At 39.4% G+C, this 19,986-nt stretch overlaps 1 protein-coding gene across 1 annotated transcript in view; it reads right to left on the bottom strand.

Moving 5' to 3' along the window:
* LOC126204103 (odorant receptor Or2-like) overlaps nt 1-5,134 on the bottom strand; it is a 108,399-nt gene extending 103,265 nt beyond the window's left edge. Inside the window, exon 1 of the mRNA XM_049938520.1 lies at nt 4,314-5,134. Coding sequence (XP_049794477.1) covers nt 4,314-5,134 — 821 coding nt within the window. The remainder of the gene's footprint in view (nt 1-4,313) is intronic.
* Between the last annotated feature and the right edge of the window lie 14,852 nt (nt 5,135-19,986).

Below are 19,986 nucleotides of genomic sequence, written 5' to 3'. Positions count from 1 at the left end.
TAAAACGTAGAAGTGCCATACAAAGGAATCTATGCTACAATATGAAAAGGGGAGAGGTAGCAGATGAAGATAAGGTAGGGGATATGATACTGCGACAAGAATTTGGCAGAACACCCAAGTACCCAAGTTGAAACAAGGTACCTGGAATAGACCCAGTTCCCACAAAATTACCGATATACTTGGGAGAACATTCAGTGAAAAGCTTCTCTGCCTTTTATGCCAGATATACATATAAGGCAGGCGACGTTCCCTTAGACATTACGCAGCATTTAATAGCTCCAGCGCCAGTTTCAAACTCTGACAGGTATATTACAGGACCCTCAGCCTTAATAAGTGGCGGTTGCAAAACATTCACACAAATTATTTACAAGCTAATGGAGAAACTCGTAGAATCCAGCCTCACTGAACATCAGTTTGGGTTTCTGAAATATGTAGGTGCACGTGAGGCAATGCTGACGGTATAACTTTCCTTAGGAGACAGTATGAAGGAAAGTCAATGTATGTCCTTTGTAGAGCCAGAGAAAGCTTTGGTAATATCGACTGGAACGCGGTCTTTGAGATTCTAGAAACAGCAGTGATAAAACATTGGGAGCGAAAAGTTATCTCATATAGATACCGGGCTGCAGTTGTAAAAGCTGAAAGACATTTGAATGAAACAGTTGTGGACCAGGAAGTGAGATGCTATTCAGTTTATACATTGCGGAAGCATCAAAGGGAATTAAGCAGAAATCTGAAAGGGAACTGAAGTCCAAGATAGGAAATAAATACACCGAAGTTTGCTGATGATATTATAATTCTGTCACAGACGGATAAGTACGCTCTAGGATGGAAATCGACAGGTGTGATGTACATGCACAGACAAACAAGTTATTACAATTTCAGAAAAAGTGGATGATTTATTGAAGAGAAAGAGCTTCACAAATCGAGCAAGTCAATAATGCATTAGTTCACCTCTAGCTCTTGCGCAAGCAGTTATATGGCCTGGCGTTGACTGATAGAGTTGTTGGATGTCATCCTGAGGGATATCTTCCCAAATTCTGTCCAACCGCACGTTAGATCGTCAAAATGCTGGGATCGTTGGCGAGCCCTGCCCATGACCCTCCAAACGACCTCAGCTGAGAAGAGATCCGGTTGTGACTAGCACGAAAACAAGCATAAAAACTCTCACCTTGTGCGGGTGGGCATTGTCTTGCTGAAATGTAAGCCCGGGAGGGACTACCATAAAGCACAACAAAACGGGATGTAGAATACCGCCAGAGTATCGCTGTGCTGCAAGGCTGCCGCGAATGACAACCAAAGGAGTCCTACTACGAAAAGAAATAGCACCCCAGAGCTTCACTCCTGTTTGTCGAGCTGTACAGTGGTCTAGAGTAAAGTTGGTATCCCACCGCTGTTGGAGGCGTCTCCAGACACGTCTTTGGCCTATAGTCTCATTGAATGGACTAGAATTGTCTCCAGTGATAACGCTTCGAAATGAGCCCCGGTGATCAGTGAAGACATAACTCAATACTCCAAGATAGTGGTTGGGTATCAACCCGACACTCGCCAACCATACGATCGAACAGCCGGGAATAATGGTCTGAGGTGCCATTTCTTTTCATAGCAGGACCCCTTTGGTTAACATCCTCGGCATCCTGACAGCGCAGCGGTTCGTCGACGATATTCTACGCCCCATTTTGTTGTCCTTCTTGGCAAGCTATCCTGGGCATATATTTCAGTAAGATAATCCTCACCTGCACAGGGAGAGAGATTCTACTGCTTGTCTTCCTGCTTGTCAAAGTCTGCTTTGGCCAGTAAGGTCGCTGTATCTCTGCCCAGTTGAGAACTTTTGGGCAATCATGGGTATGCTCCTCCAACCAGTTTAAGCGAATTTGCATTTTCACGAGCTAAGGCAACAGTTGGACAGAATTTGACAGGAGTAGAGTCTCACAACACTGTCACTAATTGCCAAACCAAATAACTGCTTGCATATGAGCCAGAGGTGGACCAACGCGTTACCGACTTGCTCTATTTGTGAAGCTCTTTCTCTTGAATAAATTATCCAATTTTTCTGCAATTGTAAACATTCGTTTGCCTGTACATATACATCACATCTACCGTTTTCAGGCCCATGGGGATAATTTTTAGGTGGTTCGTTGGTGCTTTATTTTCTTAATGTGTGTGTGAGGGAAGATTAGGTGAATGGAACAGACAGTTATAAAATGAACATCATAAAAGTAAAATGTGGGTAAAGGATTGTAGTAGTATTAAATCAGATGATGCTAAGGTAATTAGAGTAGGGAATGAGAGTCTGAAAGTAGTAGAAGAATTTTGCTATTTGGGCAGCAAAATAACTGCTGGAGGCCAAAGAAGATACAAAATTTACAAAGGTTGTAACAAGAAAAGTGTTCCCGAGAAAGATAAATTTGATAACATCAAATATAAATGTAAGTGTTTGAAGATTTTTTTAAGACATTTGTCTGACTTAAGCCTTGCACGGAGATCAAAATTGGACTATAAACATTCCATGGCAGTTGAGAAAAAAATGGTTCAAATGGCTTTGAGTACTACGGGACTTAACTTCTGAGGTCATCAGTCCCCTAGAACTTAGATCTACTTAAATCTAACTAAACTAATGACATCACACATATCCATGCCCGAGGCAGGATTCGAACCTTCGACCGTAGCGGTCGCTAGGTCCCAGACTGTATCGCCCACAACCGCTCGGCCACTCCGGCCGGCGTCAGAAGAGAATAGAAGCTTTTGTACTATGGTACTACAGAGGAATTCTGAAGTTTAGATCGGATAACTAACTAGAATTATTGTATCGAACTGAGGGAGAGCGAAATTTGTGACACAATTTGACTAAAAGAAGTGATCAGTTGATAGGACACGTTTTGGGGAATCAAGAATCCGTCACTTTGGTAACGGAAAAAAGACTGTATGTGGGGCAAGTGAGGATTAAAAACTGTAAACTGAGATTATATCGTAACTTCAGTCAGCAAGTTCAGTTGGTCGTAGTTGGGAATAGCTATGCAGAGAAGAAGAGGTTTTGCACTGGTCAACATGAAAAGCCTAGCGTGTCCTACCACCAGCTTCACATACCACCTTCAACGATAGTCCTTCCCTCACTCCCCTCACTCCTCCCACGCCCTGTCCCCCACAAACATGCGTAAAGGGCCGTATCATCCAATCCAAAAGGAGAAATTTTATCCATCGAACAACAGATGTGATTAAGCAGCTGATGTACATCCATGGCAAAGAACGCATATGGTTTGCCATCAAAACATGTGTACGGTGTGTGTGCATCCAGATACCGAGACCAGGTTACCATCATTTTCTTCACGAAACTCTTGAGGGTAAATTTCCGTTTACCTACACTCACCACCTCCCTCCTCCCCATCATATGGAGAATGATTCCCGAGGTACCTTAATGTTATCTCTACCGTACATTTCTTATGTGTTTAAGCGTTAATTAGTACCACACAAGATACTTTGTTGTCCACCATTCATTTAAGGCAACAATGTTGTTTGAGCTGCACAGAAGCTTCGCCGTAACCATGACGGTCTGTCATATCATAGTGAATCCCACAATATTTGTAGTCCAAGAAATCAGATGGCGACCCCAATGTACAAACCAACATCTTACCAAACACCAAACAAACTGATGAAAAGGAGGAAGGCACTGAAGTCACTTTCGATAGGAAAGAAGATGGTACAGGGACGCCTGGCTATACTGATTTAAGGCTGGTATCATGATGATTTCTTTGAAAATACTGGAGTCAGTTTTCTGCACCATAGATCAGCCTTCCACACTTTTTCCCCATCTCTGATGACACTGTGCTGCTTTCCTTTCGTAACAGATATCATAGAATTAAGATTTGTCGTATTAGATATGTATCTTGCAAGTACTTTTGCAAGGACGTCTTTCTCAGAGTTGCCAAGCATCTTGTAGTTTGCTTCACTTAACTCTGAGCCTACATAATAGTTTAACTTTGTACGGCCTTGCACTGTTCTCCTCATGTATTTGAGTCAAACGACTAACACCGTCTGTTACTTACTAATCGCATGATCAAGTGCATTTTTAGCAAGGGTGAAGTGCGACTCTACAGTCATCGTCATTAGGTGTACGTTACCGGTTGTGATAAGATCACGCTTGATTTTACGACAACATTTTTCGGATAGCAGTTTCTCAGTTCTGATTGTTCATCACATTAGAAACTAGCAGATGCTAAATGTTAATGTAATGTACAGTACAGCAGTGCAGCAAGCATTTTATTCTGTGGCGTATCCAGCTTTGTGATAAAAGAAATCATTCAATTTGTCCAACATACCTGATGACTTTCTGGTGACTTTCAATGCACTGACATAATTTTTCATACATTTCATCACCGCAAGTATTCTCCGTCTGGCCGATCACGACATTAGCCCTTTTTACTATCCTTACTTCATTGTTCTCGGTTTTCAGACTGACAATGCGCAGTGTAAGAATTCGCATCTCGGCAGCTGTGAGGATCATGACAGTAACGAAGAGTAAGTCCACACCGTTGCTGAGCTGTGTTGCCCACGTCGCTAACATGCACTGCAAGGCGTACGACAGCTCGTAGTAGTTGGTGTTGTTGTCCCAGCCGTGCTGAACTAGCGGCAGACGCCGTTGTTCTGGCTGCGTAATGATCGGCATGGGGAACCACACAGGGTACTGCGAGAACATTAGGAACAGCAGTCCTATGGTGAGACGGGAGGCACGCCTCTGGGAGCCTCGCCGAATATCAGCCAAGACAGGGTCTGCCGAACAGAATTCACTTTGCACAGACATCAGGGTCTCCACGCGTCGAGCCAGTGCGTTGTACTGTCGCCGATTGCGAATGAACAAGGCCATCTTGGCGGTGCCGCAGGCATTGGTGAAGGCGCTGATGAATACCAGCGTCGTCTCATCCATGTCTCCCCAGCTGAAGTAAAGGGACAGTGAACTCTCTATCGCGTTCCACACGCCCATTGTGAGGCAGAAAGCGTTGTACACGTCATAAAACCAGGAACCAGACAGAGGCCACGCACCAAAGAGCCACAGATGGCGGATGTTCAGTTTGAGGATCGACTGCCCACTGTCAGTCCAGGACAGTCGCATTTCAATGTCCTCTGGTACTTCTCGCGCCATCTAGTTAGTCTAGAAGTGCCGCTGACTGACGCTTCATTCGTAAGATAATTAAATTAGATGAGAAACGACGGTTAGTCTGGGTCGTTCAGCCTTTTTTTTACATCCACTGAGATTCCAGCGACCATCTATATATAAATGAACGTAACTGCAGCAGATAACCGGCTTGATAATGAGTTGTCAGTAATAGAGTGATGTTGAGCGTGGTAACTCATTATTTAGGGTCTTATACAGTTAATGAAGTCTGAGTTACGTAATGCAGGCAAAGTAACACGACACGGTAAATGAAAGATGCAAGTGGTTTGGTCGTCTTGCTCAGCATTACAGAAATGGATGGATCAGCCCAATTAAGAGGAAGGAAGATTATGGTTTAACGGCCCGTTAACATTGAGGTCATTAGAGACGGAGCAATTAAAAGTAACGACTCCCTCTCCACCTCTTTTCATCGACGCCGAGCATATTGTCCTTGTATGAAAGGAAATACAATGAACATTTACTTGAAACACGTGCTGAAAACAGAGCCTACTTTCATCAATATGCGTCTTTGAAAAATTAGTGGACCCACATAGAAAGTGCTGAGTATTGGTAACACAATATAGCTCGCTTAACTATCTAGAATTGAATACACAGTACTCAACGTAAATCTGAATCTGACTTAGATGCTGGTGCATTTTTTATTCGCACAGTGTCAACGCCTTGATGGGACACATTTGGTCCACATCAGTCTATATGAATTGGCAGTTCTAGATGAAGCAAATGGTCGTCTTCGATTCTTTGGTGTGTGCTAGGGAAGTGCTGAATGTCAGGACAACATTTTGCTTACAGAGTACTTGTATGGCTGGTCCCGGTGTACAGCTGTGGTATAGTAGGCTTGACAATGGGTACTAATAATACATCTGTGAAATCGTTGTGTCTGTTTGTCTGTCTTTGTACACGCCAATCTCCAAAGCTATTTGACATCGTGATTTAAAATTTTACGACTGCTAAAACTTTCTTGTCTGTCTGTTACAATGTCTCAACAAGCTAATCTGCGAAACCACTAACGAATCTTTTGGGGTAACTTCAGAGTGGCTATGGGCATCGTATAGGACATATTTCATCACAGTCGCAGTGCATGCGCGTCGTTCAAAGTCCACCAGGATGAATTTTCCGTGCTCCCCTGGCCACAGAGTCCGCTGCTTTAAATCCGATTGAGAATCTATGACAGCACCTCGATCAGGCTGTTCGCACCATTGTAACCTCCCACTTACATCTGTTTTCGTCTGAAATTTAGCCCAACCTTACCTCCCACTCTATGAAAGTCCATGAACTACCACAATTATGTCCCCAGCAACTCTTAGACAACATAAACTCGTACGCTAACTTTTGAGTAAACGGAACGTAATTGGAACTGAACTGTAACTGATTTGAATTTCTGTTTCTACACAGATATTCAAACTGTTGCATGCTGAAATGCGTAATGATAAACAGAGGGGTGGGGAATGTAACTATTCCTATCAAATAGTATTCCAAGACAATGATGTTAGAATGAGATATATATTCAAAAAGACAAAGGAAAACTTCGCATGATGTTCACACATAACGTAGGGTGAAAAATACTGTGCTAAACAAAATGAACAATGATTTTAAAAAGGTACAGTATTAACAGAGAATTTCTATAGAAACCAAACGGCTTAATCAGTTAATATGTTAAGGGAAATGGGGTGGTCTCTCCGTCAGCTCTGAGAAAATTAACTAACTGGTACTAATCATTCCCAACTGCAATGTGCTGCAGTCTTACCTCTAACTTCTTCTTTTCAAAAAGAATAACAGTATTCATAATTTATATCCTTTTCCCCTACATCATATTCATCCTTGCTGTTCTTTACACTAAATCTTTCTTCATTTAACAAATGCCATCACACGTCAACACAACACTACTGAATATGTCCATCAGCTACCACACTTCAACTAAGAATGCATCAGAGGGCGCAGAGGCAAAGACTGTGCCACGACAAGACCAAAGATTGTTTAACATTAACGTAACTTGCTTTCTCTATCTCTCTCTCTCTGACGTGCACATCAACAACATACAAAATTCAAAGTAACATAACCACCTTACATACCCTCCACCTTCCCCCAGTTAATTTTTGTACGAGGGTCATTTCAGATAGGAAAGGGCGAGGACAAAATTCTAAACTTTATGGATAGGAATGTACTAAACATGTTACGAACACAAAGAGCAAAATAGCTTTAGAAGAATATGAGTTACAGAACTGTAAGTGAAAAATATTTACTAAATTCTAGAACATTGAATAATAGTTTAATCAATGTAATTCACCACTAGTAGGTTGTCAGTTTTTCTATAATGTCTATGAGAACATTCTGCAAAGGGTTATCTTTAACTTTTATATGTCCTATTTTGTACTGAAGTAGCATTGTCACTGTACACTGTTTTTTTAGTACACAGCAACTAGGTTAGTCTATACCACGTAAGGCCAACATTTCTGAAGCACAGTCACATACGACAGTAGTAATCTGCACCATGACAGCAGGTAGAAGAGTGTCCTTGTCACAAACGATCAAACTTTCTTTAGCTCCTTGCAATAATGTCAATGTTGTGGGAAGTTATGTGGAAGCAGACTCAGTGAGACTACGCACAGTTCTCAGCTGACAACCCCACACACGCACAAACATTAAAATGTAGTAGTATCTGCTTGAAGCAGACTGTAGATCCATTGATAATTCCAAAGCCATTTTGCAATATCGAAGAGTTTCTTATGAAAGTCATTTGCTGCTTGTATCGGTGTATTTGGCAGAGAATGTTTCACTATATAATCAGCAGTCTTATTTCTTCTGCATTGGCAAGTCCCAGTTATTTGTGGTGAAGGGTCAATCAGTTACAATTTGTTACATTTACAATATACAATTACTTATAATAAGACAGGGGTAACAAGTCATATTTCTAGGTGTATGAAAAAGTAAGAAAAAAGTTGCATCATGGTTTTACAATAATGAATTACAGAAACATCAGAGAACTAAATCATTTGAAACAGTGTACGGTAACAGTCATGATAATAAACAATTATATAATACCTGCACAGAATGACCCTACAGAAGATTCTAAATCTATAGGAAAAAATATGTATGAATAATATCTGTAAAAATACACAAAAGTATAGGGAGTATGGTAGAAAGAGACACATAACGGTAGTGGTCACACACAAGAAATAAGCATAGCATAGTGGTCACACACACATAGATAAGAACACAAATATATAATTAGGAAAAACATGGAGTACAAAGTAATCAAGTTTCACATCAAAGTATACTTTATGCAGTAAGTCAAACGTCAACCTATGATTACACCTAATATGGTCAGTACTGCATGCTATCTAGTTACGTTTCATCCTTTAGTTTGTGCACCTTTTAAACCTTTCGCCTATAATTCCATCAAACTTTCAACAAATACCACTGTTTACTGTATTCTTCGCTTCTTTCTGTCTTATGTTTCATACATTCTCATAAGTTCATATTATTTAGCGCCATTTATCATCTTTGCTGTACAAGCCATTTCTCATCTTTGCCCTACCTAATGATTTCTCATATTTGCCTTACCTAGCCATTTCTGATATTTGCCCTACCTAATCATTTCACCTCACATCATCTTTGTAAACATTTCTTTTCACTTTGACATTCATCTTTGTAATCATTTATTTGCTTTTTCATACATCTTTAATGATTTCTTTCACATCATAAATGACTTAAGGGAGCTTCCTACAATATGTACTTAACATAATTATTATACTAGTATCATCATATAGTTACAATTCATACAGAGAATATGCATTATAAAGAAAATCAATGAAAGACCTAAATGTAAGAGGCAAATACGACCTGAATTATTCTTAAGCTAAAGCAATGCATGATATTATGTTACATCATATGTAGATACAAGAAGACAGTTAGTCTGCGCTGCCACACATGTTAGTAGAAAAATAGAGGCGGAAGAATCACATTCCATGCCATGGCATAAGAGAGTAAAGCTGAAAAGTAAAAAAGATATCATTAATATTCCTTATATTTCATGTGTATTGTCTGTCCATGTCACACCTTGTTAGTGATGAATTTCATCGTCACTTCCCAAGAATTTAAAATTTCCAAAACACATAGACTGTTATGACATTGTTTCATACATATGTCAAGTTTATCTGTTAGACAAAGAAAAGGAGATTACTTCTACAGAATTCAGTAGAAGTTAAATTTTGAGTGCGCATAGCTACATACAAATCAGAAAAAATATAATTCAACAGTTTAAACAAGAAAATAGACATTACCACAAAGACAAATCACTGAATGTTCAGCGAGGTACCATGTACTAAAAGAGTGTGCCACACTACAGAGTAATGGGCAGTGCTGAGTCACATCTTTGCAAAACTCTTTTTGTGCACAAATGGAGACAAAAATATACACTTCTCGAATCATTGTAAAGTATAACTATTACACGTTGTGTTGTTCTGATGAAAAAATGACATACATGTTTAATGAAAAGGCTCAATAATTTACATCAGATAATTATAAACTACACATCAGGGGAATAAATGTGTTGCCTTAACTCATGTTAGCTTCATTCACTATTGTCATAGAACCATATCCTTTGATAAACTTACCTTTTATGCTTATAAACACGAAATGCATCCCCATGGCACAAAAATTGAGTAGAACAAGAAACAGGGTCCCTATGCTCTAACCATTACTCACTCATTTGTTTCTACATTAATCATCATATTAATTTCCTCATCCTATTACAGCATGCATGATAAATCGCATAACTGTCATCTCATGTACCTCCCCAACATAAATATCATTGTTCTATCACAATATTAATCCTATTTGCTGTCGTTGCCTCAGTATACACTTCAAATAACTATTACCTCTCCTGCTTTAGTCCACTTGTTTCCAAATAGACAACACCTCATCACTGTAAACGTAAATATAACAGTACAGGAAACACAGCGTCACTACCTCACTATAAATTCTGAAAAACTTCTTACATCGAAATACCTATCACTCTTCTTTCCAGGTGACACAGTTACCATCCTAGCGGTCTCACCAAAAGTGGTAGAAAATGTTATATGTCTCTGTATTATCATCACTGTGTATAACCTAAAATATTGCTCAAGTAAACGTTACTGATAACCTATATATCCTCTCAGAAATGGTTTTAAAATACTGACTGCTCATTTTCTTATAAATTATTTGTTATTTGGATTCTAGATTAAATTCAAAAATTGTAGCAGTTTGTTTAGCGCACACGTGGCAGCAAATCGCTCGAGTTGTTGCGCGATAAATGAAGTTTGTTGCTCGGCGATAGTCGCCCAATTCTTATCAAAAGTTGCCTGCCCAATGATGGGAGACTCTTTGGCATGCATTGCAGTAGCACTGTTTATCGCTAAGTGTTGCTGTGTGCTGTAACCAAGGAGTATTTTCGAGCAGGTGACATGTAATTCTGTCATCTGGGTGCAACAACTTAAGTAAATAGAATTATTCTATACATGGTTTGATATGTTAAACATGATGAAGTTTCTTGCTCGTGTGTGTCCCAATGTCTTCAGTTTCCACAATTTTGTTCTTTAAAGTTCTATGAATGCCGTAAGGTCCATTATATACAAGAAAGATGGCTAAGATGTTTGCTTTTACAATATAAAGGGTGAGATTTAACCAGAATTTTCTGTCCAAATTGTATCTTTCTGATGACGAACTGTCCCTGCTGATATTTCTTTCTTCTTTCTGCAGCATTTTTGATGTTGTTTAGCGCTGTATCTGCTACTTCCTTATGATGTAATTTTTTTGAAGCTCGAAATGATATTAACTCCCTGATATATGTGGTGGTTGTTATTTTTTGAGTACAAGTAACGGAGATAACGATGTAGAATCGTGTGGTAACTTATTGAGTAGCTCTTGGAATGTGTGAATGCATTTGTTCCAAGTCTGGTGTTGATGATGACAATATATTCTGCACAGCTCGTTAATTTCTCACATAATACGTTCTGGAGGATTATAATGAGGCCAACTGACTGCAATAGAAACAGGTCTCATTTTGTGAGGTCAAAGTGCGTAGCGAAGTATTTGAGAGAAATTGTGGACTGTTGTCGGAAATGACTTTATCAGTGTGACCAACTTCTCGTAGACAGTTATTTAGAAAGGCTTTGGATACTGCTTTGGCAGTAGCGTTTCGTAAAGGAGTGAATGAAACGAATTTTGAAGTCAATTCAACGGCAACAAAAATGTATGCGAATCCACTGAGTGATCTGAGAAGAGGTCCTGACAGGTCTGCTGCTGCCAACTCCTTTAGTTTGGAAGGAATTATAGGAAATAATGGTGCTCGATGTGTAATGGTTGATGGATTGGCTTTTTGACACAATTTGCATTTTGCTAAAAGTTTCCGTATTCCTTTCAGCATGTTATTAAAGAAACAAGTTGTGCAAAGTTTGTGAAAACATTTTCTCGGACCATTGTGAGCATAGGCTTATTTACAAAATCATCAGGTATGCACACAACACGAAGAGAGTCACTGACTGTACATCTTTGGAAAAAAACGTTCTTATGTACTAAATAAAATTGTGTTATTCTAGTGTTTGTTTTGTCATACCATTTACTTTTTACATCTTTCCAGATAGATTCCTTATTCTGTTCATGCTCTGTGTCTCGTAAAGAAGAGGAGACAAAGTTATCAAAGGCGACCTTTCGTATATATAAGAAACTGAAGTTTTTCTCCAAATCGTTTCCAGAAGTGTTGTTAGCAAAACTAATAGGAACAGGTGATATAGTATCTGCTACAACATTTTGAGTACTGGAAATTTGAACAACAGTGAAACTAAACTCTTGTAAATACGAAGCCCATTGTTTCTAATGGTCGTGGTTTAGTTTAGATAACATTAAAAATTGGACTGCTCGATGAGCAGTGTACACTTTAGTATGTTTCCCAAATAAGAATCGAAATTTAGAAAATGCCCAAATAATTGCCAATGCTTCCAACTCTGTCACAGACTAATTTCTTTTAGATTTAGACAAGACTATACTTCTCTGCACGGTTATACTATTCTCTTCAAGTTCTTGGAATAGATGAGCGCCAAGACCGATTTTTAACGTGTCCATTGATAAGCAAAAGTCTCGTGATAAATCAGGATGAGCAAGTTCTGGACATTAAGAAGTGCATCTTTCAAACTCTAACTGTGCTTGTTCATGCCAGTGTCATATGTGTTTATCCAGTAAGTGAACATAATTTAGAAGTGACAAGAGTTTTCGTATTTAAGAACAGGCGATAAAAATTTGCTAAACCAAGCACACTTCGAATTTGGTTTGTGAAAGTAGGGGGATTGTCCTAATTACTTCGAGTATCTGTGGGTCTGTTTCAATAGCACCTGACGAAATTAAATGGCCAAGAAATTTTACTCTTGTTTTTCCAAACTGTAATTGACAGTGATTCTCGAATCCTTAAAGAAGTGCAATAAGCTTCTCAAAATACGGTTATGGTTCAAAATGGGTCAAATGGCTCTAAGCACTATGGGACTTAACATATGAGGTCATCAGCCCCTAGACTTAGAAATACTTAAACCTAACTAACCTAAGGACATCACACACATCCATAACCGAGGCAGGATTCGAACCTGCGAACGTAGCAGCAGCGCGGTTCCGTACTGAAGCGCCTAGAACCGCTCGGCCACAGCGGCCGGCGGTTATGCTGTGACCAGGATTCTTCTGCTGTAAGGTGTTATGTGTCTTTTCAAGTAGTCAGATACAATAGTGTTCAAACCTGGAGTAAAAGCACCCGACGAGATGTGTCTGTCATCAGCTGTAAAATTTCGAATGACTATGGTGACTTTTGTAAGCTTTCGCTAGACTGTAGCGACTTATCGCCGACCGATTCAACTTCAGAATTGGCAAGTTCATTACCTATCGTTTGTTCTGTTTCATTATTGTTCGTTAATTTGATGAACAGTTATGGATCCACGCAATTTCCTGCAGTCTCATGTGAACTATTGGTATTTGCTCATTGGATCTTTCTCAAACTGTGCCGAATCGTTATTTTGCAACACCATCTGTTGTCTCGCGCTATGACGGATTTTCATATTGTTTTCTGTTGTACCATACTTGATGAAGACCATTTCTTGGAAAAACAGAACTGCTACAATGACCAAACAAACGATACTGCACTATCGAAAACTCAAATACTCAACAGTGAAATAAATCCACACAGAAACTCTACTGTTGTGCCAACTGCTTACGACAAAAAGTAATCGATACTCGTAACACGTCACAAAATTTCACAAATTGAACACAGAATATTAAATGAATTGCCTGAAAAAGAAGTACAAATTTTGCTTTCGACAAATCGAACACTCTTTTACTACATATCACCAAATGAACCAAGGAACTATCCGTCCAGAAAGATCGACACTTTTCTTTACTTCTGTCTGAAATCTAGCACAACTTGCCTCTCACTCCATGAAAGTCTAAATACTACCAAAACCATGTCCCCACCAACATTAACCAACTTAAACTCGTACGCTGACCTTTGACTAAACAGAACCTAATTTAAACTGAACTGTAACTCATCTGAACGCAGCTTCTCTTTACATTAAATGCGTAACTGAAGTAAAACAATTATCTGGCCCCAATTGAAATTTCCACTTACCTCGCATCATATGTTGCAGATTTCTCGAAAGCACAACAGCAAACAGCAAGAAGGCTAAGCTTGATTTCTGTTTTTAAACTCATATTCAATGCGTTGCATGTGGTAATGTTGTTGTTGTTGTGGTCTTCAGTCCTGAGACTGGTTTGATGCAGCTCTCCATGCTACTCTATACTGTGCAAGCTTCTTCATCTCCCAGTACCTACTGCAACCTACATCCTTCTGAATCTGTTTAGTGTATTCATCTCTTGGTCTCCCTCTACGATTTTTACCCTCCACGCTGCCCTCCAATGCTAAATTTGTGATCCCTTGATGCCTCAAAACATGTCCTACCAACCGATCCCTTCTTCTAGTCAAGTTGTGCCACAAACTTCTCTTCTCCCCAATCCTATTCAATACCTCCTCATTAGTTACGTGATCTACCCACCTTATCTTCAGCGTTCTTCTGTAGCACCACATTTCGAAAGCTTCTATTCTCTTCTGGTCCAAACTGGTTATCGTCCATGTTTCACTTCCATACATGGCTACACTCCATACAAATACTTTCAGAAACGACTTCCTGACACTTAAATCTATACTCGATGTTAACAAATTTCTCTTCTTCAGAAACGATTTCCTTGCCATTGCCAGTCTACATTTTATATCCTCTCTACTTCGACCATCATCAGTTATTTTGCTCCCTAAATAGCAAAACTCCTTTACTACTTTAAGTGTCTCATTTCCTAATCTAATCCCCTCAGCATCACCCGATTTAATTTGACTACATTCCATTATCCTCGTTTTGCTTTTGTTGATGTTCATCTTATATCCTCCTTTCAAGACACTGTCCATTCCCTTCAACTGCTCTTCCAAGTCCTTTGCTGTCTCTGACAGAATTACAATGTCATCGACGAACCTCAAAGTTTTTACTTCTTCTCCATGAATTTTAATACCTACTCCGAATTTTTCTTTTGTTTCCTTTACTGCTTGCTCAATATACAGATTGAATAACATCGGGGAGAGGCTACAACCCTGTCTCACTCCTTTCCCAACCACTGCTTCCCTTTCATGCCCCTCGACTCTTATAACTGCCACCTGGTTTCTGTACAAATTGTAAATAGCCTTTCGCTTCCTGTATTTTACCCCTGCCACCTTCAGAACTTGAAAGAGAGTATTCCAGTTAACGTTGTCAAAAGCTTTCTCTAAGTCTTCAAATGCTAGAAACGTAGGTTTGCCTTTTCTTAATCTTTCTTCTAAGATAAGTCGTAAGGTTAGTATTGCCTCACGTGTTCCAATATTTCTACGGAATCCAAACTGATCTTCCCCGAGGTCCGCTTCTACCAGTTTTTCCATTCGTCTGTAAAGAATTCGCGTTAGTATTTTGCAGCTGTGACTTATTAAACTGATAGTTCGGTAATTTTCACATCTGTCACACCTGCTTTCTTTGGGATTGGAATTATTATATTCGTCTTGAAGTCTGTGGGTATTTCGCCTGTCTCATACATCTTTCTCACCAGATGGTAGAGTTTTGTCATGACTGGCTTTCCCAAGGCCATCAGTAGCTCTAATGGAATTTTGTCTACTCCCGAGGCCTTGTTTCGACTCAGGTCTTTCAGTGCTCTGTCAAACTCTTCACGCAGTATCTTATCTCCCATTTCATCTTCCTCTACATCCTCTTCCATTTCCATAATATTGTCCTCAAGTACATCGCCCTTGTATAAACCCTCTATATACTCCTTCCACCTATCTGCCTTCCCTTCTTTGCTTAGAACTGGGTTGCCATCTGAGCTCTTGATATTCATACAAGTGGTTCTCTTCTCTTCAAAGGTTTCTTTAATTTTCCTGTAGGCAGTATCTATCTTACACCTAGTGAGACAAGCCTCTACATCCTTACATTTGTCCTCTAGCCATCCCTGCTTAGCCATTTTGCACTTCCTGTCGATCTCATTTTTGAGACGTTTGTCTTCCTTTTTGCCTGCTTCATTTACTGCATTTTTATATTTTCTCCTTTCATCAATTAAATTCAATGTTTCTTCTGTTACCCAAGGATTTCTATTAGTCCTCGTCTTTTTACCTACTTGATCCTCTGTTGCCTTCACTACTTCATCCCTCAGAGCTACCCATTCTTCTTCTACTGTATTTCTTTCCCCCATTCCTGTCAATTGTTCCCTTATGCTCTCCCTGAAACTCTCTACAACCTCTGGTTCTTTCAGTTTATCCAGGTCCCATCTCCTTAAATTCCGACCTTTTTGCAGTTTCTTCAGTTTCAATCTGCAGTTCATAACCAATAGATTGTGGTCAGAATCCACATCTGCCCCTGGAAATGTCTTACAATTTAAAACCTGGTTCCTAAATCTCTGTCTTACCATTATATAATCTATCTGATACCTTTTAGTATCTCGAGGATTCTTCCAGGTATACAACCTTCTTTTATGATTCTTGAACCAAGTGTTAGCTATGATTAAGTTATGCTCTGTGCAAAATTCTACAAGGCGGCTTCCTCTTTCATTTCTTCCCCCCAATCCATATTCACCTACTATGTTTCCATCTCTCCCTTTTCCTACTGACGAATTCCAGTCACCCATGACTATTAAATTTTCGTCTCCCTTCACTACCTGAATAATTTCTTTTATCTCGTCATACATTTCATCAATTTCTTCATCATCTGCAGAGCTAGTTGGCATATAAACTTGTACTACTGTAGTAGGCACTCCTATTTTTTTATTCATTATTAAACCTACTCCTGCATTACCCCTATTTGAATTTGTATTTATAACCCTGTAATCACCTGACCAAAAGTCTTGTTCCTCCTGCCACCGAACTTCACTAATTCCCACTATATCTAACTTTAACCTATCCATTTCTATTCTTAAATTTTCTAACCTACCTGCCCGATTAAGCGATCTGACATTCCACGCTCCGATCCGTAGAACGCCAGTTTTCTTTCTCCTGATAACGACGTCCTCTTGAGTAGTCCCCTCCCGGAGATCCGAATGGGGGACTATTTTACCTCCGGAATATTTTACCCAAGAGGACGCCATCATCATTTAATCATACAGTGCTTTACACGTAACATAGGTCTGAACAATACTTCGCTTAACAAAGTGAACAATGATTTTAGAAGGGTGCAGTATCAACAGAGAATTTCTATAGAAACCAAACGGGTTAATCAGTTAATACGTTAATACATGACTCAGAGAATTGGGGTGGTCTTTCCCTCAGCTCTGAGCAAAGTAACTAGCTGACTATAATCATTCCAAACTGCACTATGCTGCATCTTACTTCAAAAACCTCTTCTCTTCAAAAATAATGACGTTATTTAAAATTTATATCCTTTTCGGCTTCCAATATATACTTGATACCTATCCTTGCTGTCCTTTAAAAGCCGGCCGAAGTGGCCGCGCGCTCCTGGCGCTGCAGTCTGGAACCGCGAGACCGCTACGGTCGCAGGTTCGAATCCTGCCTTGGGCATGGATGTGTGTGATGTCCCTAGGTTAGTTAGGTTTAACTAGTTCTAAGTTCTAGGGGACTAATGACCTCAGCAGTTGAGTCCCATAGTGCTCAGAGCCATTTGATTTTTGTCCTTTAAAATAAATCTTTCTTCATCTAACAGATACCATCACAATTCAACACAGCACTAATGAATACGTCTATCGCGTATCACTCTTCAACTAAGAATGTATCAGACTGCGCAAAGGAAAAGACTGTGCCACGATAAGACCAAGATTATTTAACACAAACCTAACTTGCTCTATCTCTGAGGTGTACATTGATAACACATAAAAATCAAAATGACATGACCACCTTACACAATGTATCGTCAGGCAAAAATCAAGCCACAGCTGACCACTTCACTGACTTCAGTACGGCTGGAAATTCCGTCGGTACCTTCCAGAGCCTCGCAGCGTCTCTCCCTACACGTCCACGCTATAAAATTTCGATATTCATGGTTTTGACAGGTGGTCACATTAATGTGAGTGGACCGTGTACTACATAGGTATTATTACAGTAAACCTGATGTCTCCAAAATTTCCATTATTAATGCAATAATAATCGATTTTTCAACTGATCAGATCGGTGGGTAACAGTTAGAAACGTTGTAATTCATCTCATGTAGGCTTTCACGGCCGCCGTCTTCATCAGTAAACACTTCCGGGCTAAGTTGCCGTGGTCGATCTGTAGAACTTCTTCTCCCTGACGTTTCGTTCTCAACTACGGAGAACATCTTCCGAGGTGAGTCGTCGACTCACCTCGGAAGATGTTCTCGTAGTTGAGAACGAAACGTCAGGGAGAAGTTCTACAGATCGACCACGGCAACTTAGCCCGGAAGTGTTTACTGATGAACGTTGTAATTATTTCTTTTTGCTTACGACAGAAATACAGTTCTACAATGAATTACCATTTTTCTTGCAATGTGAGTCTTTCCCTTTACCGATTCCACAGGTCTACGTCAGTTTGTCAGGAAGCCATTACATTTCTCACGATTCCTCAACAATACGTGTGAAAAATTTTTGATGCTTTTCTAAGGAATTAAATCCATATCTGCTCATAATATCCAATTTTTACACAAAATAGGCTTTTATGTATACTGTACAAGATGAACTAAACTGTCATCCATGAGTATGTGTGAGTTAAATAACTATATTCCAGATACAAAAGTAAAACTTGTTTGAAAGTCCCTTACAAAGGTCTATGAGTGACAGATCACATCGTGGGGGCAGCTTTCTATAGAGGCAAACTGATAGCTTATGTTTGCAGCGACACTAGGAGTCTTTTAGGGTTCGCCAGCCTTGGAAGAAGAGATGTCAGAGAACTAGTAGAGTCTTTTCTTCTTCTTTCTTCTAGATTAAATTAGATTCTGTTTTCATTCCATAAACCCAAAAATGAGATGATCATCGTGTGTGTGGAACAAGTTAGAAAGTATAACATAAAGAAACATAAAACATTTGAATATGATACTCGCTACCCTGATCTTTTGTTAGGAGATTGTCAAAATAGTTCATTACTTTACAGTAAACTGGGACTGCTAATATTTACACAATTAATACTGTCAGAATGAAAGGTGGTTATGCATCTTCAACTTTTATAGTTCTGTCTTCCTCAGTTGCGTGTAATATTACGGTATATTAATAATTTTTACTTATGGACCGTCTGACAGCAACTGAATAAAATACAATTTTAGTGCCATACACGTTTCGCCTTTATTTTCTGCAAGGCATCATCAGTGGCAGGTTGCGTGGACAATTTCCTACATATTACGCTCCTGTTGCATTTTTGGTGTTGTTCTTCTTCTTATGAACGCCAATTTGCGGTTTTTTCCCCATTCCACAACACTATGCACTGAACGCTTGTTTTAAAGCAATGTTTTGGTTTCTGTTGCTGACTGTCAAATGTTTTTGCCCAATATATTACGGTATATTAATAATTTGCACTTTTAATGAATTTATCATACACAAAATACCCTATCTTGACTGTTGTGGCCAAGCGCTGTCAAAACTGAAATCTAACTGATATTTTTACTTAATCTGGTCCAACAGTCCTTGTTAAGATATTCATCTATAGAGCAGAAGGAGCTATCAAAAAGTCTTTCAAACTCTGTTTAAACTGTGTTTTGTCTGAAAGCAAATTTTTAATGGGTGATGGTAATTTATTGAAAACGTGTGTCCCTGAATATTGGACCCCTTTTTGGACCATGGTAGATGATCTTAGGTCTTACTGTACATCGTTCTTATTCCTTGTATTGGTACTATGTATTGAGCTGCATGCTACCTACACCAACTGATAGAGTGCTTTCAACAACCAAACATAAGAATGGCTCTAAGTGTATAAACATGTTTTAGAAGCGAATGAGGATGTTTCATTTTTCTTGACCTACTGCCTTTACACTGAGCAGATAGCAGGATTATAGGCTACACACACGGTATGCGAACGCCGAAGAATGCCCACGCCCTGCAAATCTCACGGTCATAATTAGTCTTAAGTCATCACCGTCACCGGGAGGCATCAGAGGACATTTTGTCTCTAATGTAAGTTGTTCTCCATGAAATTATCTATCACCTCTTCGCGTTTATCGCAAAAGCTTTGAAACTACCCGTATATTTGTATTTTGAATGTAGTTACTTATTTCACATATAATCTCGGAAGACTGTTAGGTATCTTGCATAGTCTACTTCATTCTTTCCTCTGTTGTTAGCACAGTGAA

The sequence above is a fragment of the Schistocerca nitens genome, chromosome 9, assembly GCF_023898315.1.
Source record: "Schistocerca nitens isolate TAMUIC-IGC-003100 chromosome 9, iqSchNite1.1, whole genome shotgun sequence".
Classification (NCBI taxonomy): Eukaryota; Metazoa; Arthropoda; class Insecta; order Orthoptera; family Acrididae; genus Schistocerca; species Schistocerca nitens.
The sequence above is the reverse complement of the archived record's forward strand: the minus strand, read 5'-3'. Positions and strand labels throughout refer to the sequence as shown.